This window comes from Lonchura striata, chromosome 5 (genome assembly GCF_046129695.1).
Source record: "Lonchura striata isolate bLonStr1 chromosome 5, bLonStr1.mat, whole genome shotgun sequence".
Classification (NCBI taxonomy): domain Eukaryota; kingdom Metazoa; phylum Chordata; class Aves; order Passeriformes; family Estrildidae; genus Lonchura; species Lonchura striata.
Window position 1 is genome coordinate 59,418,032 of NC_134607.1, and position 21,159 is coordinate 59,439,190.

The window sequence follows — 21,159 nt, forward strand, 5'->3', positions numbered from 1 at the left end:
CAGGACACATCAACAATAAAGAAAATATATAATAAAGCAGTTTCATATCCAGAGCAGATGCCCACAAATGACTTTGATTCCCTGAAGCTATTCAGAAAAATAATTCAGGAGCAGAAGGGTGGATGTGTGCATGGCTTTAGCTTAAACAAGTATAGTGGAACAGCTGATTAACTACCTATTAAACAGTCAGCATGAGGGAGGGAGTAAGGAAACCTTTTGTGTCAGGATCCCTACTGTCTCAAGAATACACATGTATGAGCACTCAAGTTGAGACTTGATGCCCTTCTACAACAGCAACTCCAGGCTTCTGCTAAGCTGAGGCTTTGTGGCTCACTGCTCCTCAGGGCTTCTAAGGGAACAGTACCCAGGGTCAGGGTTCAGTCTTTGTGCAGACAGAAGCAGGAGCTGGAAACTTGCAATACAAATTAATGTGCATTTTCTGTAATAGCATCTGACTTCCAAACAAAGCTGCAGGCTGGTCCTTCCATTAGCTCCCCCTTGAATCAAATTTTAAACTTTCTGTTCTCATACTTAAAAATCTACATAATTGTTTCTCTTCCCCTCATGCTCCCTTCCTTGACAGCACTGACTCAAATCTCCTGAGAAAGCATTTGGGATGCTGTGAGTCATCCCAACCTCAGTATGCAGGTTTTAATTGATACACTCACCTTTTCCCTAAAACAATCCTGTGTGCTCTTTTGGTAGCATTATCACTTCTATCTGATCCAGATCATTCATTCAGTGCATTTAGGCTTTCTTAAAAGATATGTAAAGATGCATAAAAACACATAGTTGTGTTTATATGAAACAGAAAGAAATTATTTGCAAGGAAGAAAATTACCTGAAGCTTTTTTATGGTATATACTTTAAGCAAAATAATAATATAAACACATCACTGGTACATTTCTCTTTTCCTCTATTTCATAATTCACTTGTTCAATTACATCCATAGCTAAACTGAAGGCTTTGGGGGGTAATATTCTGTTTTGATGGAGCACTCAGAACCTTTTGATGCTAAAAAGTAACTAATAGAAAAAATTAAATATTCCAGTTAACTGACGTGTTTATAGACATCAGTGTAAATGATGATTTAAGAAAATACAATAATTAATACAATTAAATGTATCCATTTTTATTAATGTACAGATCCCTATTCATGTATTTCAATATTATCACTTGTCATGGTAAACAAAAGACTCTATACATTTCTGGAATTTATTGAATGGGGAAGAAAGCATAAGTAAGAGGTTACAAAAGTAAAATCTGTAAATTTCTGTTCCAAAGCTCAGAAGAAACAATTCTTAGCAGCACTGCTAAATGCTGTTCATCACCAAAAATTTCTTACCGGGTCTAGGTTCTTAAAAAGAAGGATGTCCTTGCATGCCTCCTGCAGTCTGTTTCTTTGATCATCTGTTTTGGGGTGAATAATCTGAGGGATATAATACAAAAGCTCTTAGAGTGATTATCATACAGTAGCACTAGCTGAAGGACTGAGCTAATTCAACTAAGCATTTTACACAATATTTTGGCCATGATTCATAACTCTCTCATTTCAAAACCTTCAGGATTTCAATAAACACTCAATGATAAAATAGTGTCACCACAGCATTAGCAAATGAAACACTGCTATATTTAAGCACACAAGATCTTTACACCTGTGGAATCCAGTTCATTTCTGCAAGCGATTCTGGACACCTTTATCCACACTACTGCTACATAAACATTACCCATCTCCAATCATATTTGGAACATGCATGTTTTATAAAAAGCACCTCTATTACATTCAGCCATTTGCCATGACTACTTCCTAAAGAATATTGTGTGAAATCATATCTGCGTTAAATTTGTATCATAAATTTCATAGAGTAAACAACAGATTTGACACTGAGATTTACTAAATTACCACTGCTGGTTCATCTCAGTATCTATCAAGTTGTTCAACTCATATGCTTCAAAAGATATGCTATGTATAGCTGTAATACCACAGGGTAACCTTTTGGACAGTGTTACAAGCCAGAAAATTAGGTAGAATATAAACAATTAAAATTATCTTGAAATCATGCTATTTCATCTTAAAAGTTAAGTGGTGACACAAATAAAATAAATAAATGTAGTTCATTGTTTGTCACATTATACCTTGAAAAATCTTAGCAATTTTACAGTTTAACTTTTTTCTGGCTTTTTTTCTTTCCTTTTTTGAAAAAGGAAACTACTGCAAGATTATAAGGACACCAAGTAGAGTTTTTAGAAGCAGGTGCTCTCTGGGTAAATATAATTGCACAAAAATGTTTCCTTAACCATGTACCATAGGTTTGGTAATTAAGAATAATATATCAGTTCCTACATGGGTGACTATTACAGAGAATTTTTAAATGTTCCTTAACACAAACTCCCAAGAGATTATTAAGGTATATTATAATAACAATGTTTTTGGGAAGAAACTGTTACAATTTTCCTACTGAATTTAATGCCTGAGAACTGAAAAAGTATTTGACTCTAAGCATGAAGTACCCTAGATTCTGCGTCATCCTCTTCCTCATCAGGATTGTAAGCTTCTGCACACACTGAAATAAAAGAAAAAGGATAATCTTAATTCCAATTACAGTAGTTTTTCGCAAGATTTACAGAACAGAAAATGCATTGTGTGGCACAGCAATAATATACAGTAATGTAACACATTCATCCTGCTGAGAGGGTCCAGAGCAAGTCAACTCCAAACTGCAGATAAAACAAAGCTATACTTTTGTATCATTTTTGGATATGCTTGCCCTGTTTTGAAAGACTGCTAATATACTTACCAATTTCTCACCTAATTTTTTCTAAGTCTCTCATCTTACAGTCAGGATTTTTTTTCAATGTCTAAATTAATTCTTTCTCCTACAATTTAAACTATCCATACAGGATGCAGAGATTAGATCATTCCCTTCATCTATGTAGGTTCAAGGTGGTTTAGGGTGGTTTCTTTGAATGGTTGGTTGGGTGGCTCAAGGTGCTCTGTTGGGGTTTTTCACAAACTTGAAAACTTTTCATTCCTACCTACCCTTTACTTTCAAGGCTAAATAATTATGGTTCTTAATTTTTTTTCCTTACAAGTTCTGAGTTTTACCTAACTATCTTTATTGCCATTCCCTGAAATCCCTCTAATTAGCTATATCCTTATTGAAATGTGATACTCTAACTGGTCTCAGTATTTGAACCAAGAAGACTACTGAGTACATCAGATTAATTACTCCTTACGTTTTACATCTTTTTCATCCATTCATGCCTTCTTTACAATACCTTGACTATGTCTATTCATGTAATATTTATGACATATAAAATTTTCAAAACCCACTGCTTAACCATCTGTCCTGTGCCTGTCTATAGCTATTCTACCCAAGTATAATACCATACCCTGACACCTGCTAAATATTACTTTATTTTCAAAGCCATTTCAAGATCATCAACTCTAATCTTGTTCTCTGGCATCCTTCCAATTCATCCTCAACTTTGTGACAAATTTAATAAGCATATTCTGTAAAACATAATCCAGATTATTGCTGAAAAAACATATTAGCGTCTAAAATAAACTCTTGTGGAATACACGAGTGAAACAGCAGTAGCTGCTTGGGGTTTACCTTATCCAACCAGTTGTGCAACCATATACCATGCAATTTACATATAAATACTCCTTGATGTTCCCTAGCTTGTTTATAAGGGACTCTTGTAAAACAGCATTCAGAAGTTTCTTAAAATGAAAATGTAGGGCATCTGCTCCTTTTCTTTTATCCACAAATTTTAATCTCTTGTTACATGTTACTAGATAGTTCCAACAAATCCATGTTGATTGCTGTTTGTTACTTTTCCCAAGGTATTTACAAAATGAATATTTGTCTGTAATTTTTCTAGGAGCAAAAATTATCTGCAGATCTGTGACAGGACTCTTCCATCCATAGCTCCTGCCTGCTTTTAAGGACATGTTTTTCTATTTTTCACACTTCTTCAGATTCTTAATGCTAACAGGGCTGAGACTAATTTAGAAAATTCTTCCAGTTTCCAAGTATAGCAAATCTGAGGCACAGCTAACCTGGGAACACCTAACACATTAAGTACTGTCTGATTTGTCCTTTCTCTGTTCTAGGCCGTTTTCCATATACTCAAAATAACACTAGTGAAGACCAATGTGCTCTGTTAATCAGTAGGAGCAACACTTTCCTGGAACATGCTCCTACCAAAAATATACTTCCAGAACCATTTCTTTACTCTCTCATGTACTTAACTGTACACAATCTTTTCTTGTACACACATTTTTTAGTCTTGGCTTCTTGTATGTGTTTTTGTTTCTTTTTTTATTTTTCTAGCATCTTTTTATTTTTCTAGCATCTTTTGCTATTCTTTTGTATTTGTTCTAAATAATCCAAACTAGTTTTAATTTTGTACGTGGTTCCTTCTTGTGCTTGACATAAATGAGCTTCTTGTATTTTAGTCTTGTTTATTTTACCATGCTTTTTATCCTTCTCCTGTGCTGTCTCAATTTGCATTTTTGTCTTTATAATTTTTCTTTGGGGAACAAACAATTCTTTAACTTCTTTTGTCGAGACTCTTTTACAAAGAGGTTATGCCCACTGTCCTCTCATATCCCCTTGAAACCTGTTTTCTAATTCTTTTACATCTTTCCCTTCCTGAAATCAGCAAGGCCTGACATTGCGGGGTAATTCTCATTCAATCTGCCTTTTCTCTCCCAATTATTTAACAGTCTCTCCCTTAGAGTTGGTATGAAATATAACAGCTCCCCTTTAGATCACATTTCCCACTGCCTCAAAATTTGGTCGTAAGTGCAAGGCAAAGCACATTGGTATTCTCCTTCATTGGCTTCCAGCAGGTGACTGTTTATTAAAATCACTCATTTTCACCATCACCTGTACCCTGACAATAAAAAATCCCCAACTACCTCAACTGTTTGTTAGTCTGTGCAATGCCTGCATAACATTGGAGCCCATGAGCTTTTTCCTATTATTATTACTCATAGAGCATTTTTATGTCCAACTCCCTCTACAGCTGGGTCTGTATCTGAACAAGTATCTGAACCAAAATATACAACAGCCTCTTCCTCCTCCCTGTCCTCCCACCACATCTTTGCCATGCCAGTTCAGTCATAGTATTGCTCATGAATTAACATTTGGTGTCCTCTTGTTTATTCCCCATACTTCCTATGTTATTATACAAAAACTTATGAACCAGTAACCAGGTAGACCCATCAACCTCCTCATTACCACATCCAATTAAAAAGATTTCATGGTAAAGTACATCACTGCACATATTAAGCAAAGTCTTGATCCCCCCTGTATGAAGTACTCAACTAAAATCTCAATTTTATAAAACTTGGCATCTTCAAAAACCTAAAGAAATTTGACACAAGTCCCTCTGGAACTGAGTGAGATTCCCGTCCAGTTTACTGGAAACTGGATTTGGTCCCAAATAATTACAAATGCCCATAAAAGGAAGTCTGCAATCTCTTGAACAACTATAATATTTTAATTCTACATAAACAAAACGTTCCTAACGACTGTTTAATGGTACTACAGTTACTACAGTCTTTTCAGAAATAAACTTCAGGGGATTTTCTTTAAAGAGTAACAATAATAACAAGCCAAGTAAGCACTATATAATCCATCATAATGTAAACTTCTATTTTGTTTCAGCTGTGCCCCAGTGCACGTATGTTTAGGTGGGAGCCAACAATCTGTGTTACAGTGCAGTGTGCTGCTGGGAGTATGGAATGTGCTTCAACCTGAGGTACAGGAACCTCCTGTCCTTACCTCTATGTAAAAAGAATTAAAACAAATCAGGAATTTCATTTAATAGCTTTGATACTGTTATGCCAGAACTGACAGGTCTCAGAGGGCCTAACTGGACATTTAATAGTCTTCCAGAACACACAAAAGAAACTGAATTCTTCTCATCCATGCCCATCCTGAATTACCTCATATCCCTTTCATTTAGCAGGATCAGTCCAAAGAGTATGTTCCTGAGGTATTTATTCTGGGTCAGCTTGTGTCTCTGCACCACATCACTCTTCTCTGCTAGAAATGCATTTCTGTCAGTCTCAGCAGCTACTATCAGCAGGTTCCTTCATTAAATATTTCTTGTTTATCAGTGATTATGGACAATATATTTAAGAACTGCAACTTCTCCTGGCTAGTGCCCATAGGCCTGAACACCAAATGGATTTATTCTTATCATCTATGATGAGAAATTAACTCTTCTGTTTACAAATCTGTACTTATTTTACCTTCATTTGGGTCACAAAGAAAATACCAGTGCTGTGAATCTGCTGCTTTACATATGAAATGTATTTCCTGTTTCAGTAAGACATTCATTTCTAAGTGCATACCACTAGATGTCTCATGGAAAAACTTGACACATTTTATTTTGGTTCTTAAAATAACGTTCTGACATTACTCTGGTTCTCTGAATTTTATTACATGAACACTGGGGGTTGGCACACAAGAATCCCAGCATCTAAAACTGAGATGCCTTTTACACAGACATGCATCACCTGCACAAGTCATCTGGATTCCAGTTACAGTCAGTGGAGAGAAACAGGCACTTTTACAAAGTGATTCTTCTGACCTGTGTTACATGCCCAGACTAAAATGAGATTAATTTAAAAGATGGTTTATTGGTTGAGGCAATTCCTATCCCTTTTGAGATGAGTCCTAGTAGTTACAACAAGCTGCAAGATTGGTTTCACCCACTTCTCCATTTAGTATGTATTTCCTGGAAAACAAAGGAATTCATCATCTGATGATGATGACAGGCTGCTCATGCAATAGCATGCCTTCTGCATTCATTCCATGTATTCCAAGGAGAGAGTCTGTGGCCCCCATCTCTTTTGCCTAAGGCACCATGACCATGACTAATGACTGCCACCACAGATATTAATTATTCTGAATGACTGCACACTGTGGTGGCTGAAATACTCACAGTGTTCAATATTTTATTTTTTTACCTCTCTAGCTCATTCCACATCCCAACAGTACTCAGTACGTGCTGCTTTACCATGCTCAGATGCCCTGCCATGTTTTGCTATGTGCCTGCTGAATGCAATATTCACATCATTGCTCAAAAAGCAGTCCTACTACTATTCTTAGGGATATATTTTGACCCACACATAATTGTGGCATTAAAAAATAGTGGTACAAACAGGGTACATACTTCTCCACTGGTTGCCAAGCTCAACTAAGTGAAATTAATTTTTTGTTTCTGTTTTTCCAGCAGAGGTTATGTTTCACATATAGTTCCCTAAGATGGATCCAAGCACCAACAAATCCAAATACATCAAGACCAAGTATTTTTAAGAAAAATGAATTGTCAAAAGACAGTGTATTATGAAAATAAACATGCACTGAAATATGTGCACTACTCTAGATAGATTGCTTTGTCAGCAAGACAGAGGTAAACTTTGATAATTTTTAACTCATCACTCCAAGTCAGTTTTCTAGTTTTCACCTGGTAAATATGCATTACATTCAAAATCAGCAGTACAGTCACTCCAGTCATAAATAAGTTCTAAAATGAAAATCAACATACACTTGGCAATTGTAAAATCAGCAAACATGTTAGTCATGCTCTCTCTTTCCCATGACAGATCAGGAAATGAAGCAATCAATAAAGAAATCAGTGAAAATTCATATATAGTCACTGAATAATGAATTTTACTCAAAACATGGCAGGAAAACCAATCAATATATGTGCATTTTTTCCCAAACTGCAGAACTCCCAAGTCATAAATTGTATTAGAAAGAATTTTTCAAGAGATGAAGAGCTGTGAAAACATTTTTTCATCACATTCAAATCAAGACTACAGTTTTGCCAGTATGACTATCAGGCTGGAGCATGGAAACAGACCATCTCCAGCTGCTGTAGCTACACCAGCATGTCATACATCCCTATAAACATCCCTATCTATGGCAGCTATGCCCATTCCCTCATACAGTGAAAACATCATTTCCCCAGTTTAACTGTATGGAAATTGCTAAGGTGACTTAATGACAGTGTGAGATTCTTCCTGTTTTGTCAGGATTTACTTCTCTTGCATGAGAAATATGGTACACAGACACTCCTTGTAGAGCAGGTAGTTCTAAATTAAACTAGACAAATACTACTGGACCTCTAAAGTTTCTGACATGGAAATCTATTTTCTGGCATCTCATCTGTTCCTACCACTAGAGGAAGGATTAGAAAGACAGCCCTGCATCCCAAAACTCTAATTCCATAAGTAGTTTTTATTCAAATAAAAGCAACCCTTTGGGGATGATAGCAGTGAGAAATAACCAGGTGCTGTCTCAATTTCAAGGCTTACAGCTATCAAGTACCATATTATTTCTGTCTTCGTGGTTTTGACTGGAAAGATCTTCCACATGGAAGATGCCACTGAAGAGCTGTGAGTAAACATAAGAACTGAAAAACAGCCCAGAGAAAGGTTGCTCAGCTCTCACCTATCTGAACATACAGTGAAATTAGACAGATAAAATTGATCTGAATTACACGCATGATATAAGGCAATACCAACATAAATCTGTTGCTGAGACCCACCATTGGTGCCAAACCCTGGAACTATTTCAAGAATTTTTGATTATTTTGAATATAAACTAATTTGGAACAAAGTGTGCTTGCTGGGGCTATCACTTCCCATGATACTGTCAAAAAGAAGTCTGTGAAGTGTCTATTCCTGAGGGGGTCACTAAACTGAAACGTTATCTAGGCATAATTAGGTGAATACACAGAATGCCTGCAGAATTGCCTTGCAATTCTGTGTTATTACTCTTTCAGACACAGAACATTTACATTAGAGGTGCTATCCAAGATGAAATAAAATAATGTATACTCAGAAAAAGTGGTCTGGCAATCGGAGAGACATGCATATTGTAGAGATTTCCTCATATGCAACAAACCAAAACTAAAGAAATCTCCCTTCCAATCCACATGACTTAGGGGATAACAACTTTTGAGCAGTCAACCACCTAGCACAAATAACTAAGTGCACAGAATGTCAGCATAAAAATCTGAAGCTGGATAAAATCCAGGCAGCTTGTTTCTTCTTAATTATCAGGAAGGTGGTCTTCAGTTCATTAGGCAAGACCTGACTGAATCAGTCTTGGGAGCACTGCCAAGACAGTCTGTTTCAGGATCAGCTGCTCGTGAAGGACAGTTTCCTCCTCTTGCTGTCAGTGCTCAGACTGCAAGTTCTCCAAACACTGCCTTCATAGTCATGATCACCTACCAAATACCAGGGTTGTGCTCAGCTACACAGCTCAATAGCAAAATCATTATTTTGCCAGAGCTGGAAGACCTTGCTCAGCCTGCTCTACACGCTTGCAAGAAATCAGTGTCACACAATCAAATTTTCTACAGCATTTTCTCTTGGCCATCTGCTACCAGTGCTATTTCTAATGTGTTGAATGACAAGTTATTTCCTCAAGTATTTCTGAAAAAGCATCTAATATAACATGTAGCATCTTGAATGAGGTCCATGCCAATAGTGAGTCATAAAACCTCCCAAGGATTCTCTTTAAAAGTCCACATGGGGTTTATTCATATTTCAAAAATTCTCGCAATGAAGCAAAAGTTTCATCAAGATTCTACTGATCACTATGAAAGCCCATTTGAAGAAACATGAGAACCCCCAGAAGACATTTCTGGATAACTTTATTCCAGTTGAGTTATTAATGTGTGGACACCCTTGCACAAGTGTCTTAAAATTATCTAGTATGTAAAAGTGATAATCGTGATGTGTTAGACCACAGAACCTTCCTCTGTTTCAAAGCACTCAGGATCACAGCTAGCACACTCATTGCTGGGTCAAAGATGCACACTACTCCCTAAAGTCAGAGGGGTTTGAATCACTAAGCAGGCTCCTTCCCAGTAACTCTCTATTCAAACTTCAGCACAAGGAGCTGAAAGAATTCTCTATTTTTAAATAGGGCACCAGAAAGGAGCTTTAACTGAATTTCCCTAAGGACTTCCACAGTACTTAGTCCTCTTTCAGTCCTATTTCAGTTCAATATTTGTGTAATTTATCATGATGGAGCTGAAACAAACGACCCCAGCCAGGCTTCTGGCTCATGGTAGGGACAGTTTTGCTTGGTGTCTCAGGAAATGCTTGATTTCGTCTGTCTGGCTAGTGAAAACCAGCACAAACATGTATTACAGTGTCCAGAACACTGCAGGTAGTTATTAAACAATAAAATCATCACAAAAGTAGATTTACTTCCACTAGAAGAGTTTGCCAATATATACCATGCATTACAGTACTTCCTCCATAAGCTTTCCCACTAGAGCATAAGGAGCAGCACAACATTTAGCAACATACTGTACTCTGATGTTGACTTGTGTAACCTTCTGTTCCCATTCTCATACAAATCCAGCAGTTCACAATGCTACAGTGTGTTATTTGGGATATATATAAAATATGCATAAATATTTGACAAAGTCTGAGCAGACACAGAGCTCTCTGCATACATTTCAACTTTATATTTGCTAATACTACAGAACAGAAAAAGAAAACAGAATTGCACCCAGCTCTTCCTGCCATATTTAGTACTTCATATCAAACCATACAGTAATGTGATTACTTAGTACCTCAATCACAGACATTTTTCTTTTTGAGAAGTCATTAGGATGATATCAGAAAGACTAAATTATTTTCCCACTGGAAGAGTCATGTCTTACATACAATGTCAGCAAATATAAATTTCATCTGTTAAAAAAACACATTCTGAACAATGCAATCTAATATTTGCCCATTTTGTTAGCCCATTTAAAGAAGGTTAAAAACAAAAACTGTCTGGGGCAGTGGTAGCACCTCTCAGAAAACGTATTTAAGAACGGAAAAGAACCTGCTATGTAGACAGCAACTGGAAGACAGGAGTGAAAATACATGAGAAAATCTGTGTCAAGGATCTGCAAGGAGTTACAAAGACTAATGACACAAAAAGGTGGTGGTTGGTCTATGAAAGCACACATTTATGGGTATTCTATGTGCTAGTGTTTAAAGACTAAAGCAAGATCTTGGTATCTAAAAAAAGATGTAGTGACGGGAAGAAAATGGTTAGGAGTGACAAAGAAAATAATCACTGGTGACTGGAGACTTAAAGATATTAAAAGATTCAAGAAAGCAGAAAAATATTTTATTGAGATGAGACAACAGAAGGTGACCTCCAAGACTCATGTAAAGAGTGGCTGTAGGGAGACTAGAGACAAAAGCCAAAACTTGACTCTGACAAGCTTGTCTCAGTGTCCTGCCAGGGGATTTGACCAATTAAAAACTTATTTAAACAGATATGGTGAAAAACCTGCCAACAGTAGGTGTTGCAGTATGATAGTATGGTACATAATACAGTCTATCATCCAGCAAAATTGAGAAAGTACACATAATTCCAAATCTAGAACATGTCTATCAGCCTCTGGAATGATGCCTTAGTCATAAATTCAAGAGTTCTTCAGAGGTACATGTCAAAGCCTGTGATCCCACAGACAGTGAAGATTTGGTCTGGGCAGCTAAGGGAGTGCAAAATTCAATCTCAAACAGGCTTCACAGAAAATCCTTCAGCCATATGGGATTCAAAACAGCAAGCTGAGAATAGGTACCTAAAAAAGAGGTGGAGTTGTTCTTTTGAAAGAATGGTTGCTATAGCAAAGTTACCTTTGGTTTTCACCCTCTGGGACCAAGGGAAGGAAGCTTAAACCCACCTTTCCCATTTTCCAGAAGTGCCCTACATTCTACATTCCAAAGTACTCTGTAATGAGATGCTCCTCATTCCTCCTGGGACCAGGCTGCTAGGCAAAATGAAATGAGAATAAGCTAACAGAGCTTGTGTCCTGGAAATTTAGCATGCTGATTTTAGGTATGTTGGCTTTGGTTGAATGGGTAAGTGATGCTCACATAATCCTCTATAAGAAATATGATAAACCAAACTTGCTGAGCAGGTTCCAGATATAACAGGAAGACAGGTAGACAAAAAACATTAGGGAAAATATTTCTGCCAAGTTTTGAAATGGCTGATTTTGAACATCTGTTTTCTCAACAATTCCAAAAAATAAAGTCAAGACTCTTTGCTGACAGGATTCTTTTCAAATAGCCAAAGGAAGTACAGAAGACAAATCAAAACTATGAAATAATATATAAGCTGTTTTAAGTTTTTGTAGTCAAAATACAAAGTGCTGTAATGAAATAATACTGGTAACTACACACCAGGGTAAAAAAGCAAGTCCCACATAGCAATCAGTACATGCTCATCTTCATCTGCAACACCAGACAGACAACTGAAACAAGCCAAAAAATGGGCTACAAATATTATCACTCCAAGAATGGGGACAATAATAACCTTGAAAACACAGACTACTACACTTATATTTTAATAACAGAAGTTGTCTGTAGCTGCATGACTACTTACCACTCAGAACAAGAAAAAAGTCATCAAGATCTCACAGAACTAATCTTTTTCTAAGAGGGAAATATAATCCAAGCCTCCACTCATTCAGCTAACGATCTGTCACTACTTGAAACTAGTATTTCTCAGAAAGTCCTTAGTTAATAGTAAATGCAGACAGTGCACTCTGAGGACTTTTTTAAAAAGGGGCTTTTTTTTTTTCAGCTTTCTAAATACCCTCCACCCCTCCCACACATACATATTTGGCACCATTATGAACTAAATACGACTGTCTTCAAAAGACTAAATGGATAAGCATACAAACATATCTATCTTTTTCCTGCATATTGTGAAAGCAGTTTTATTTCTTCTTCTATCTATGGATCTCACAGATCTCCACAGTGTCATTTCCCTCCGTCTTGTTTGATACTATTAAAAGAGGATGCTGAGTGAGGTGTCATCAGCACACACAGGATGCTCCAAGGTGTATTACTCTTTTATGATGTTCACCATCACTTAACTCCATTTTCTCAGTATTCACTTAAAACCACTCTGCGCTTGAGGAAAAGATGAATCCCAGGAAAATAACGTATGTGTGCAGGAGGAGTTCACTGATGAATACTTGACAATATGACCTCAGACAGTATCAGGCTGACAAAACAGTTGGTTTGGACATCCCAGTCTATTCCACACCTAAATGACTGATGACAAAAGCATCCTTCTCCACCTGCAGCTGATCAAAAAAGATTGACCTTTTTCCCCTAAAGAAGAAATTACTAAATTGCATTACTAGCCTGACTGACTTCTGCAGCGAAATTTTTGTAATTATGTCACATTATTTGGAAAAAACTCAGCACATCTCCACAAATATTTTCCTGCTATATTCCAGTAGTCTCCGTTTTCTGCAGACTTTCTTGTCTTACACAAACCTCAATTCCTAGTCTCTTGCCTTAATACGCAGGATCTCCACTGGAACCAGCTCTTGCATTCCCCTACACAACCACAACCTCACATCATTTCACCAGAAAATTAAACTATAAGACTACAGGAAAAGCACATGAGTGCAAATACAGCAAATTTCTCAGCAACTGAATCCATATCAGAAAACCTCTGAAAAAAGTGCACTAGACATTTTGAAAACTAAACAGAAAATATGTGCTTCTAACTTGGTTTCCTCTTGAAACTGTGCTGTCCAAGCAAAAGAGATCCACACTTTCAGGAACACAATATACACGGGAAATTATTTTTACTGAATGGAAGGGAGGAAATATTTTTATTTCTGTTTTTACTTCATGAGAAAAGAGGTAAGCTACAATTCCTTTATATTTGAAAGGGCAAAATACTGAAGATCCTAACCTGAGCCAAACACTTCACATTTACTGAAACTAATATCCTAAGAAATCCTGTATCCCAGGTAACCACTTTTCACAAAAGCTCCTAGAATTAGAGCACAAATTAAAGAGTTAACATTGCACTTTGCCAGGTGCTAGAATTCAGGCTTATAGTTCTTTTCTCCCAGAGAAAGTACCTACAGCTGCTTTTCAGCAACAACTCTGTTAATTATCAAAGAATAAAAGAACCCTTCGTGTAAGACAGAATGGCATCTAGCTTCCTCAGCGAAAATAATTATTTGTAACATAAAGTTCATTTAGAGATCAAACTTTAAGGGAATAATGAAGGCCATAGAGAAAGATGAAAGAACCCCAAGGAAATTGTATTATTTTATAACCGTCCCATCTGTAAGCAGCAGTGCTAAAGAACTTCTTGATTTAATTTGTATACAGTTCCCTTGAGACTTCTACAAATTTCTGTTTTAATGATTAAATAATCATTCAGTGTAAAAGTTACCAAGATAACAGCCCAGCTAGGAGATAGCAAAAACATACTGGCTGAATGAACCACACGAGTGGAATGAATCAGGCTGTTAAGGTACCCACTGCTGGTATGCTAAATAAAGCTATTCTAATTATAAAGAAATAGAAAACAATAAAAAGAAATAAAAATTGAAAGCTACAAGTGTTGACAATAAACAGCATCATGGTTGTAATACTGTGACAAATTAATTATGTAAACACTTATAAATCAGTGTGGGTTTTTTAATACTCTTAGGGGCCTTTCAGTGGGCCAACCTGTAAAGCAAAGGGAAAGTTATTTGCAACTAGTTGAAACTCTCAAAATTGCACAGTACACAATGGCTAGTGTATAGATGATTCAAGTCTGGTGAGTATTTTCCATCTTAGACATGCATAAAGAGAAATCAATAATATGAAGAGTATGGAAAGTCTGGATAATAATGGGATATACAGAAGAATGGTCATCAAAATATGGAAAAGGTCCAGGAATTGCAAAGAGCCAGATGCATAAAAGACAAAAATGCTATTGATTGTAGCTCTGAGCATGCTATTGGTGTTTACATCCCAATGCCCCCAATATTAGAGGGACTGTTCATTACTGTTTTATGGTAAAAAAAACTTGTGTGTAGCTCATTTGAAACTATTTTCACAGAAACAGTTAGGTTGGAAAAGACCTCTGAGATCATCAAGTCTAACCTCTGACTGGTCACCACCTTGTCAGCTAGACCATAGCACCAAGTTCCTTGTTCACTCTTTTCTTGAACACCTCCAGGGATGGTGACTCTACCACCTCCCTGAGCAGCCTATTCCAGTGTTTAATAACTCATTCTGTGAAGAAATCCCTCCTGATGTCCAAACAAAACTGTGCCCACTGGCACAGTCCTGTTTTCTCATTGCTAGCTTCCTGGGAGAAGAGGCTGATCCCTTCCTGGCCACAGCCTCCTTTCAGGCAGTTGTAAGAGTGATGAGGTCTCCCCTGAGCCTCCTTTTCTCCAGGCTGGACACCCCCAGCCCCCTCAGCTCCTCCCTCACAGGACTTGTGCTCCAGACCCTTCACCAGCTCCGCTGCCCTTCTCTGGACACACTTCAGCACCTGGAGTAGAGAGGAGCCCAACACAGAAAGCTGCTTAATATCTTAATGCTTAATATCTTGGTGTAGATTTGATAAGCCAGTGCTACAAAGTATCAACACAGAAGCTTCATCCACATCACAAGACTTGGAGCTCCATGGGCTCCACTGGTCTCGTCTTAATCATGACAAGTGTGGAAAAACTTGAGGAGTCATCTTAGGAACAGCATCCCAGTCAGTTTTGTCCCAGAGGTGTGCAGAGTGGTGCTTGCCCCTGGCCGTGACCAAGAGGGACACTGAAATCTCAGACACCTGAACCAGGTGAGGCCTCGGTGGCTTTCTCTGCTCCACTCACATGCAACACAGGCACTTGATGCCTCCCCTTGCCGAATTCAATAGAACAGCAAATAGAGCATTCAACAGGAATGCATCACTTTCTAAGCAATAAAAATAGTTCTCATATGGATCAAAGATGGAATTTAAAATTCTCAAGTCTCACAGCAATAAACATAAATTATAAAGACTTTACTGCTGTAAACAAAAAGAACAGGATCCACCATGCAGAAGAAAATCTACCTAAGCAGAAAGTGGTTCATCTCTGCAGAGTGGCTGCAAGATCTGACACCTCTTGGAACTTGTTACAGCTTGTGCTGTAACCCACTCCTCCCTCCAAGGATGAAAGAGGGTCAGGTATTGAGTCCCTGCAGGTACTGCCAAAGGAAAATAATGTGTGATCTAAAATAATGAGGAGCATGTATAGAGACACTGTCAATAGTCACAGAGTGTTGCCCACAGAAAAACACAATAATTTATTGATGATAACAAAACTATCTAAAACAGGCATGAATTCCTACTGTAACACATCTAGTAAGAAACAGGCTTTTCATATTTTCTTTTATTCTTTTTCAAGAACAGTTAAAAATAAAGTGTTTCTTATTATGCTGTTACCACTGAAAACCTAAGAAAATGCTCAGTGTAAGAGGGAAGATTTAAAATTTCATCAACAGTTCACTGAATTTTTTGATCTTCCTCATCATATAAACCCATTAATAACTTGTCAGCAAAATACACTCACCTTTGAAAACTAATTTTTTTTTAATCAGTCAAACTTTCACTAAAAAAGCATAAATATTGCAACAGGTTTCAGTGAGTACAGTAGAAGGCCCCCAGCATATTTTTAAGTCCTCATGAAGTTAAATGTTTTTAACATAATATACCCATAAGGGTGAAGCCTGGTAATGTGACTAAAAGAATTAGAGACACCATGTAAAAGCACTGTATAGAGAGCATGGGTACCCTGTGGGACACAGAGAAGGGCAGATATACCAGAGATAGACTTTGCTCCCTCATGCTGGTGCATCTGCCCCCCCTGGTATCTCTGTTAGAAGGTAAAGAGATACAACAGACAGTTCCCAATACATGTCTGTGTCTGTGCCAACTAAAGGATCAATGACTCAACTGGAAAACAGGATGGTAAGTCTTCACTGCACACAATCCTCCCCAAAAATAAAAGGACATGAAGTCATGCCACTCCCAGTTCATTTTGTGCAGAACACAAAATAAAAATGCAGGTTAAAACCCCCCAAAAGTTATGATGATAAAAATTTGGTTGTTAGAAAATGTGTACATGCACATCACCAATGGCTGGTATCAAATTGCGTCCATTAATCCAGCCAGCCCAGGGTTACATTATTCCTTTCCATTAAGCCACTTACGTACGTTGTGCCCACCTGCATCACTGTGCAATTTCACAACCCGGTCATTAAAGTGTGTTGATTTTACCCTCAGGAAGGAAGGACAGTGGTAGTTTTAACTTTGCAGTCATGAAGAAGAAACACCATGAAGAAAAACAGAGAAGTTTCATAAAAAGAAGTATTCATTAAAAATGGCAGCATGGGGAAGTAAATACAGAGTTCCTGTTGGCACCACTCGTATGATAAACACCCTAAGAAACGCAGTCCTTGGATGTGACTGCAGCCAGTCTATAAATAGAAACAATTCCAATTGCTCATATAAATAATGCCTTTGCAAATGATCCCTCAGTCATGTTGTGTTTTGATTAAAGAGCCCTGCATGAGAAGTGTGAAATGAATAGAAATGCCCCTGAAATTTGCTTCCTCCCTTGCAGAGTACAACCACTTGCCACCTCAACCTCCAGCCAACTGAGCACCTCCTTTCTCATTCAAATTGATGGGACATATTTAGTGCTTGTAAAAAATAAGGCCTAGTCTGAAATACAAAGGTCTAAACATTCACGATAGAAAAGGTAACTCATGATCAGTCAATTATAACTTTTGGTGTAGAGGAGTTTTTTCTACTTAATAATTCAACCTTTATGCAAAGCTTTTAATGATAAATTTTAAAGCTATTTTGTGACATATACAGTTCTTAAACTAAAAGTCACTCAACACTGAAAATTATTTTGCTTCAGCTTTGAAAATGTCACAGCTAATGAAAAGACTTTCTCCAATTCCAAATAAAAATGACATTATGGTCAGAGGTGAACCACAAAATAGTACATCCTAAGAATTATTTGCCAGAAATATATGGATATGCCAGAATTATGGGTATTATTGGCATTGTTCAGTAATCAGAATTATGCAAGTCCAGGTACCTAGAGATTCATTGAATCATTAAGGTCGGAAAAGACCTCCAAGACCATCAAGTCCAACCTTTGACCTAATACCACCATACCCACTAAACATACCAGTGTCCCACATCAATCCATTCTTTGAACACTTACAGGGATATGGACTCCATCCCTTCCCTGGGCAGCCTGTTCCAATGCTTCACCACTCTTTAGGTGAATACATTTTCCCCAATATCCAATGTATAACTCCCCTGCTGTAACTGAAGGTCATTTCTCCTCGCCATTTGTTACCTGGGAGAAGATGCTGACCCGCACTGGCCACAGCCTCCCTCCAGGCAGCTGTAGAACCAATAGGGGCTCCCCTGGGCTCCTTTTCTCCAGGCTGGACACCCCCAGCTCCCTCAGCTGCTCCTCATCAGACTTGTGCTCCAGACCCTTCCTCAGCTGGGTTGCCCTTCTCTGGACACACTCCAGCACCTCCATGTCTTTGTTGTAGTGAGGGGCCCAAAACTGAACACAAGTGTGTCCTTGCCAGTGCCAGGACAAAAGAATTTTTTAATAGAATAAAAACATTCTGTAACTTGATAAACTTTTTTTTTTTTTGTGAAAAGTTGGCACACTTGAAAAATTTGCAATTCAAACCAAGCATTTCAAACATGTGTCAGTGTACTACATCACTATTTCATTTGCTTTTCCCCCTAACTTGATCACCAAAATAAAAAATAAAAATTAAAAAATAATTTGGGAAATCATCACAACAACTGACAAAGCCAGTTGACATCCCTGAGATTTTGTCTGCACACCATCTACTCAGAAAGAAAACATGTAAGAAATTCTACTTAGAAAGATAGAATACATAAATGAGAGATAGTATGCTACAAAATGGCTTATGGCTTTTAGGCAATACCATTAGGAAATACCATTACTTAGTGGATTCTGCCATCATATATTTTTTCCAAATTAATACCATTTTTAGCAAAACCATGAGCATCATGTTCCACTTAAAGCATCTCTCTACATCAACAGTTACACACTACATTTTGCTAGATTTACCTAATTTAAAAAGCTGGAAAACATAAACCATAAGGTTGTGTGCCATTCAATTAAGAGCTTTATATGTAAATTTCTCAGGATAGCTTTTTGTTCTACGTTAGGTGACAGTAATATTCCATTGTTGTGGGGGTCAGTGCATCTACAAGAATTAAAGTATTCCTGTTGCTTTTAAGTCTACAGTTTCTTGACCATTCCACAGTCAAGTTCTGTGCAGAAGGTTTTAAGCAACTGGCTTCAGAGTCAGGTGTGAGGATACCATGAGCTGCACGATTGCATCAGCAGGTGCAGAGTGTTAGCATGGAGATATACATAGCTAACATTTGTGTCAGACTGCAGCAAAGCAGCCTCTAATAGCAGGCAGTCTTTGTCTCCTTTATGCAGCACAGCTTTTGTATCATCACATGTTTTAATTTTCCTTCCCTTCCAGGGCAGGTTTTCTGCAGAGATGGGAATGTGCACGGTGCAGGCAGTGAGGGTGTCTCACACCCAGCAAGCACTGCTGCTGGGCACTTGGTGGTAGGCGTACCACAAAGGATTTGAAATCCCACTTTATTATTCTTTTTGACTGCATCAAGCATAGGCTTCCTACTCCTCTCTTCCAGGCCCTTGCTAACCCAGTGCATCAGCTATTGTAACACTGCGTTGCTCCTGCCTCTGCTTTGCTACTGTGACAGCTGCGTAACCACAGTTCTCCCATAGTATTTTGGTATTTTTTTGCAAGTGGACTGTGTTTCTTGAACTGACCCATAAAAACTGTACCACTTCCCTTTCCTCATTCTTGCAGCAGACCAGTTTCCTGGATGGCATATTAAAGAAGCCAACTGTGTTGGTCTAATGAGCCTCATACATAAGAAGATGAACTATGGGGCACTCCATACTGGTTCTTCCTACACAGTTTGACTTGCACAGCTAAGAAATTCAATTAACAAAATGTACAGTCTTCACCAACATAATAACATATTCATGTCGCTGGGCACTACTGAACCACAATGACAATTTAGGTTCTCTGCTGTAATTACTCACGAACAAACTGATCCCAGGAGCACACCTCAAGAAGATCTTTTAGATTAGGATCTCATCTTTTTCAGTGTAATTATGCCACACAGTAGGCGTAAGTATCTCTCTTTTTCTTCCTTAGCTATTTCGCATTCGAAGCATTCCTTCACACGAACCATGAGAAAATGTGATTGATTCTGTGATATGTCTAAAAATCCTACAGAACAGTAGGTCTCCTTATACAAGGAGACATTTCTGCTATGTTCTTTATAAATACATACACACACATTTTGTCTGCTGTTGGCTGATTCCTTGACTTCATCCATTTGAGTCTAAACCCCAAAGTCACGATGGCTGGCATTCCCCAGGAACTTACTCCCAAATGAGTAGCATAAAATAAAGAATAATATTTGTGCTTATCTTCTCAGTAAGGAAAATGCCTGAAAAAATTAAATTGTGTCCTGCACAACTGTTCTTGATATTAACATATTACTATGATGGTATATTGTTATACATAATATATTACCATGATGGGATAGACAAAAAAATAAGTGAACAAAAGAGTAAGTGTACTCAGCTCTGTTCCAACGAGAACAGGGGTGAAAGTAGTCCCCAAATCAATGCTAGCAGAAAAAAATGTCTCTTCCTGTTCTCACTGGCAAGAATATGAGAGACTAGAAAGTAATTATTATTTAGGACTTCCCCCTTTCAGTGTTCCAAGTCCCCAGCTCAGACAGCACAGTTTTGCTACAGTACTGCTCCAATCAGAAGCTGTATTTCCAAAACTCCTGTGACAGCAGGAGAGAAAAAGGCTAACAAGTAGGCGTTGAATTTATGCCTTAAAAGATGCACTCATCACTTACTAGACTGCCCACGAAACAATGTTAAGGATATAAGCTCCCAATTTTGTTGCAGTGTGTAGCTGATGTTCAGAGTGAAAGGTGCTTTCAAAGACTGACTGAAGCTTTGTGTTTAGGCTGATGGGGGTTCCTCTTCTGTGACTGGTTATTTGAAAGTGAATATCCACATTTTCATTATTTTCTTGTGTATCTAGAGGGGAAAGAGTTAGTGTTTCTATGCAATCTCAGGTTTAACAAGAAAACTAAACAAGGCTTTAACATTTTGATTTAATATTTCCTCTGATAAGTTCATTTTTCTTTATGTTGTCATGGAGTTCTGTTTCCT

General features: G+C 37.7%; 1 protein-coding gene across 1 annotated transcript in view; it reads right to left on the reverse strand.

Annotated features, from left to right (window-relative positions):
* The window catches only part of PRKAR2B (protein kinase cAMP-dependent type II regulatory subunit beta), a 76,219-nt gene that overhangs the window by 16,122 nt on the left and 38,938 nt on the right, over positions 1–21,159 (reverse strand). The window contains exons 3-4 of the mRNA XM_021539143.2: positions 2,512–2,564; positions 1,346–1,429 (exon numbers count right to left, since the gene is read on the reverse strand). Of these exons, the coding sequence (XP_021394818.1) occupies positions 1,346–1,429; positions 2,512–2,564 (137 nt within the window). The remainder of the gene's footprint in view (positions 1–1,345; positions 1,430–2,511; positions 2,565–21,159) is intronic.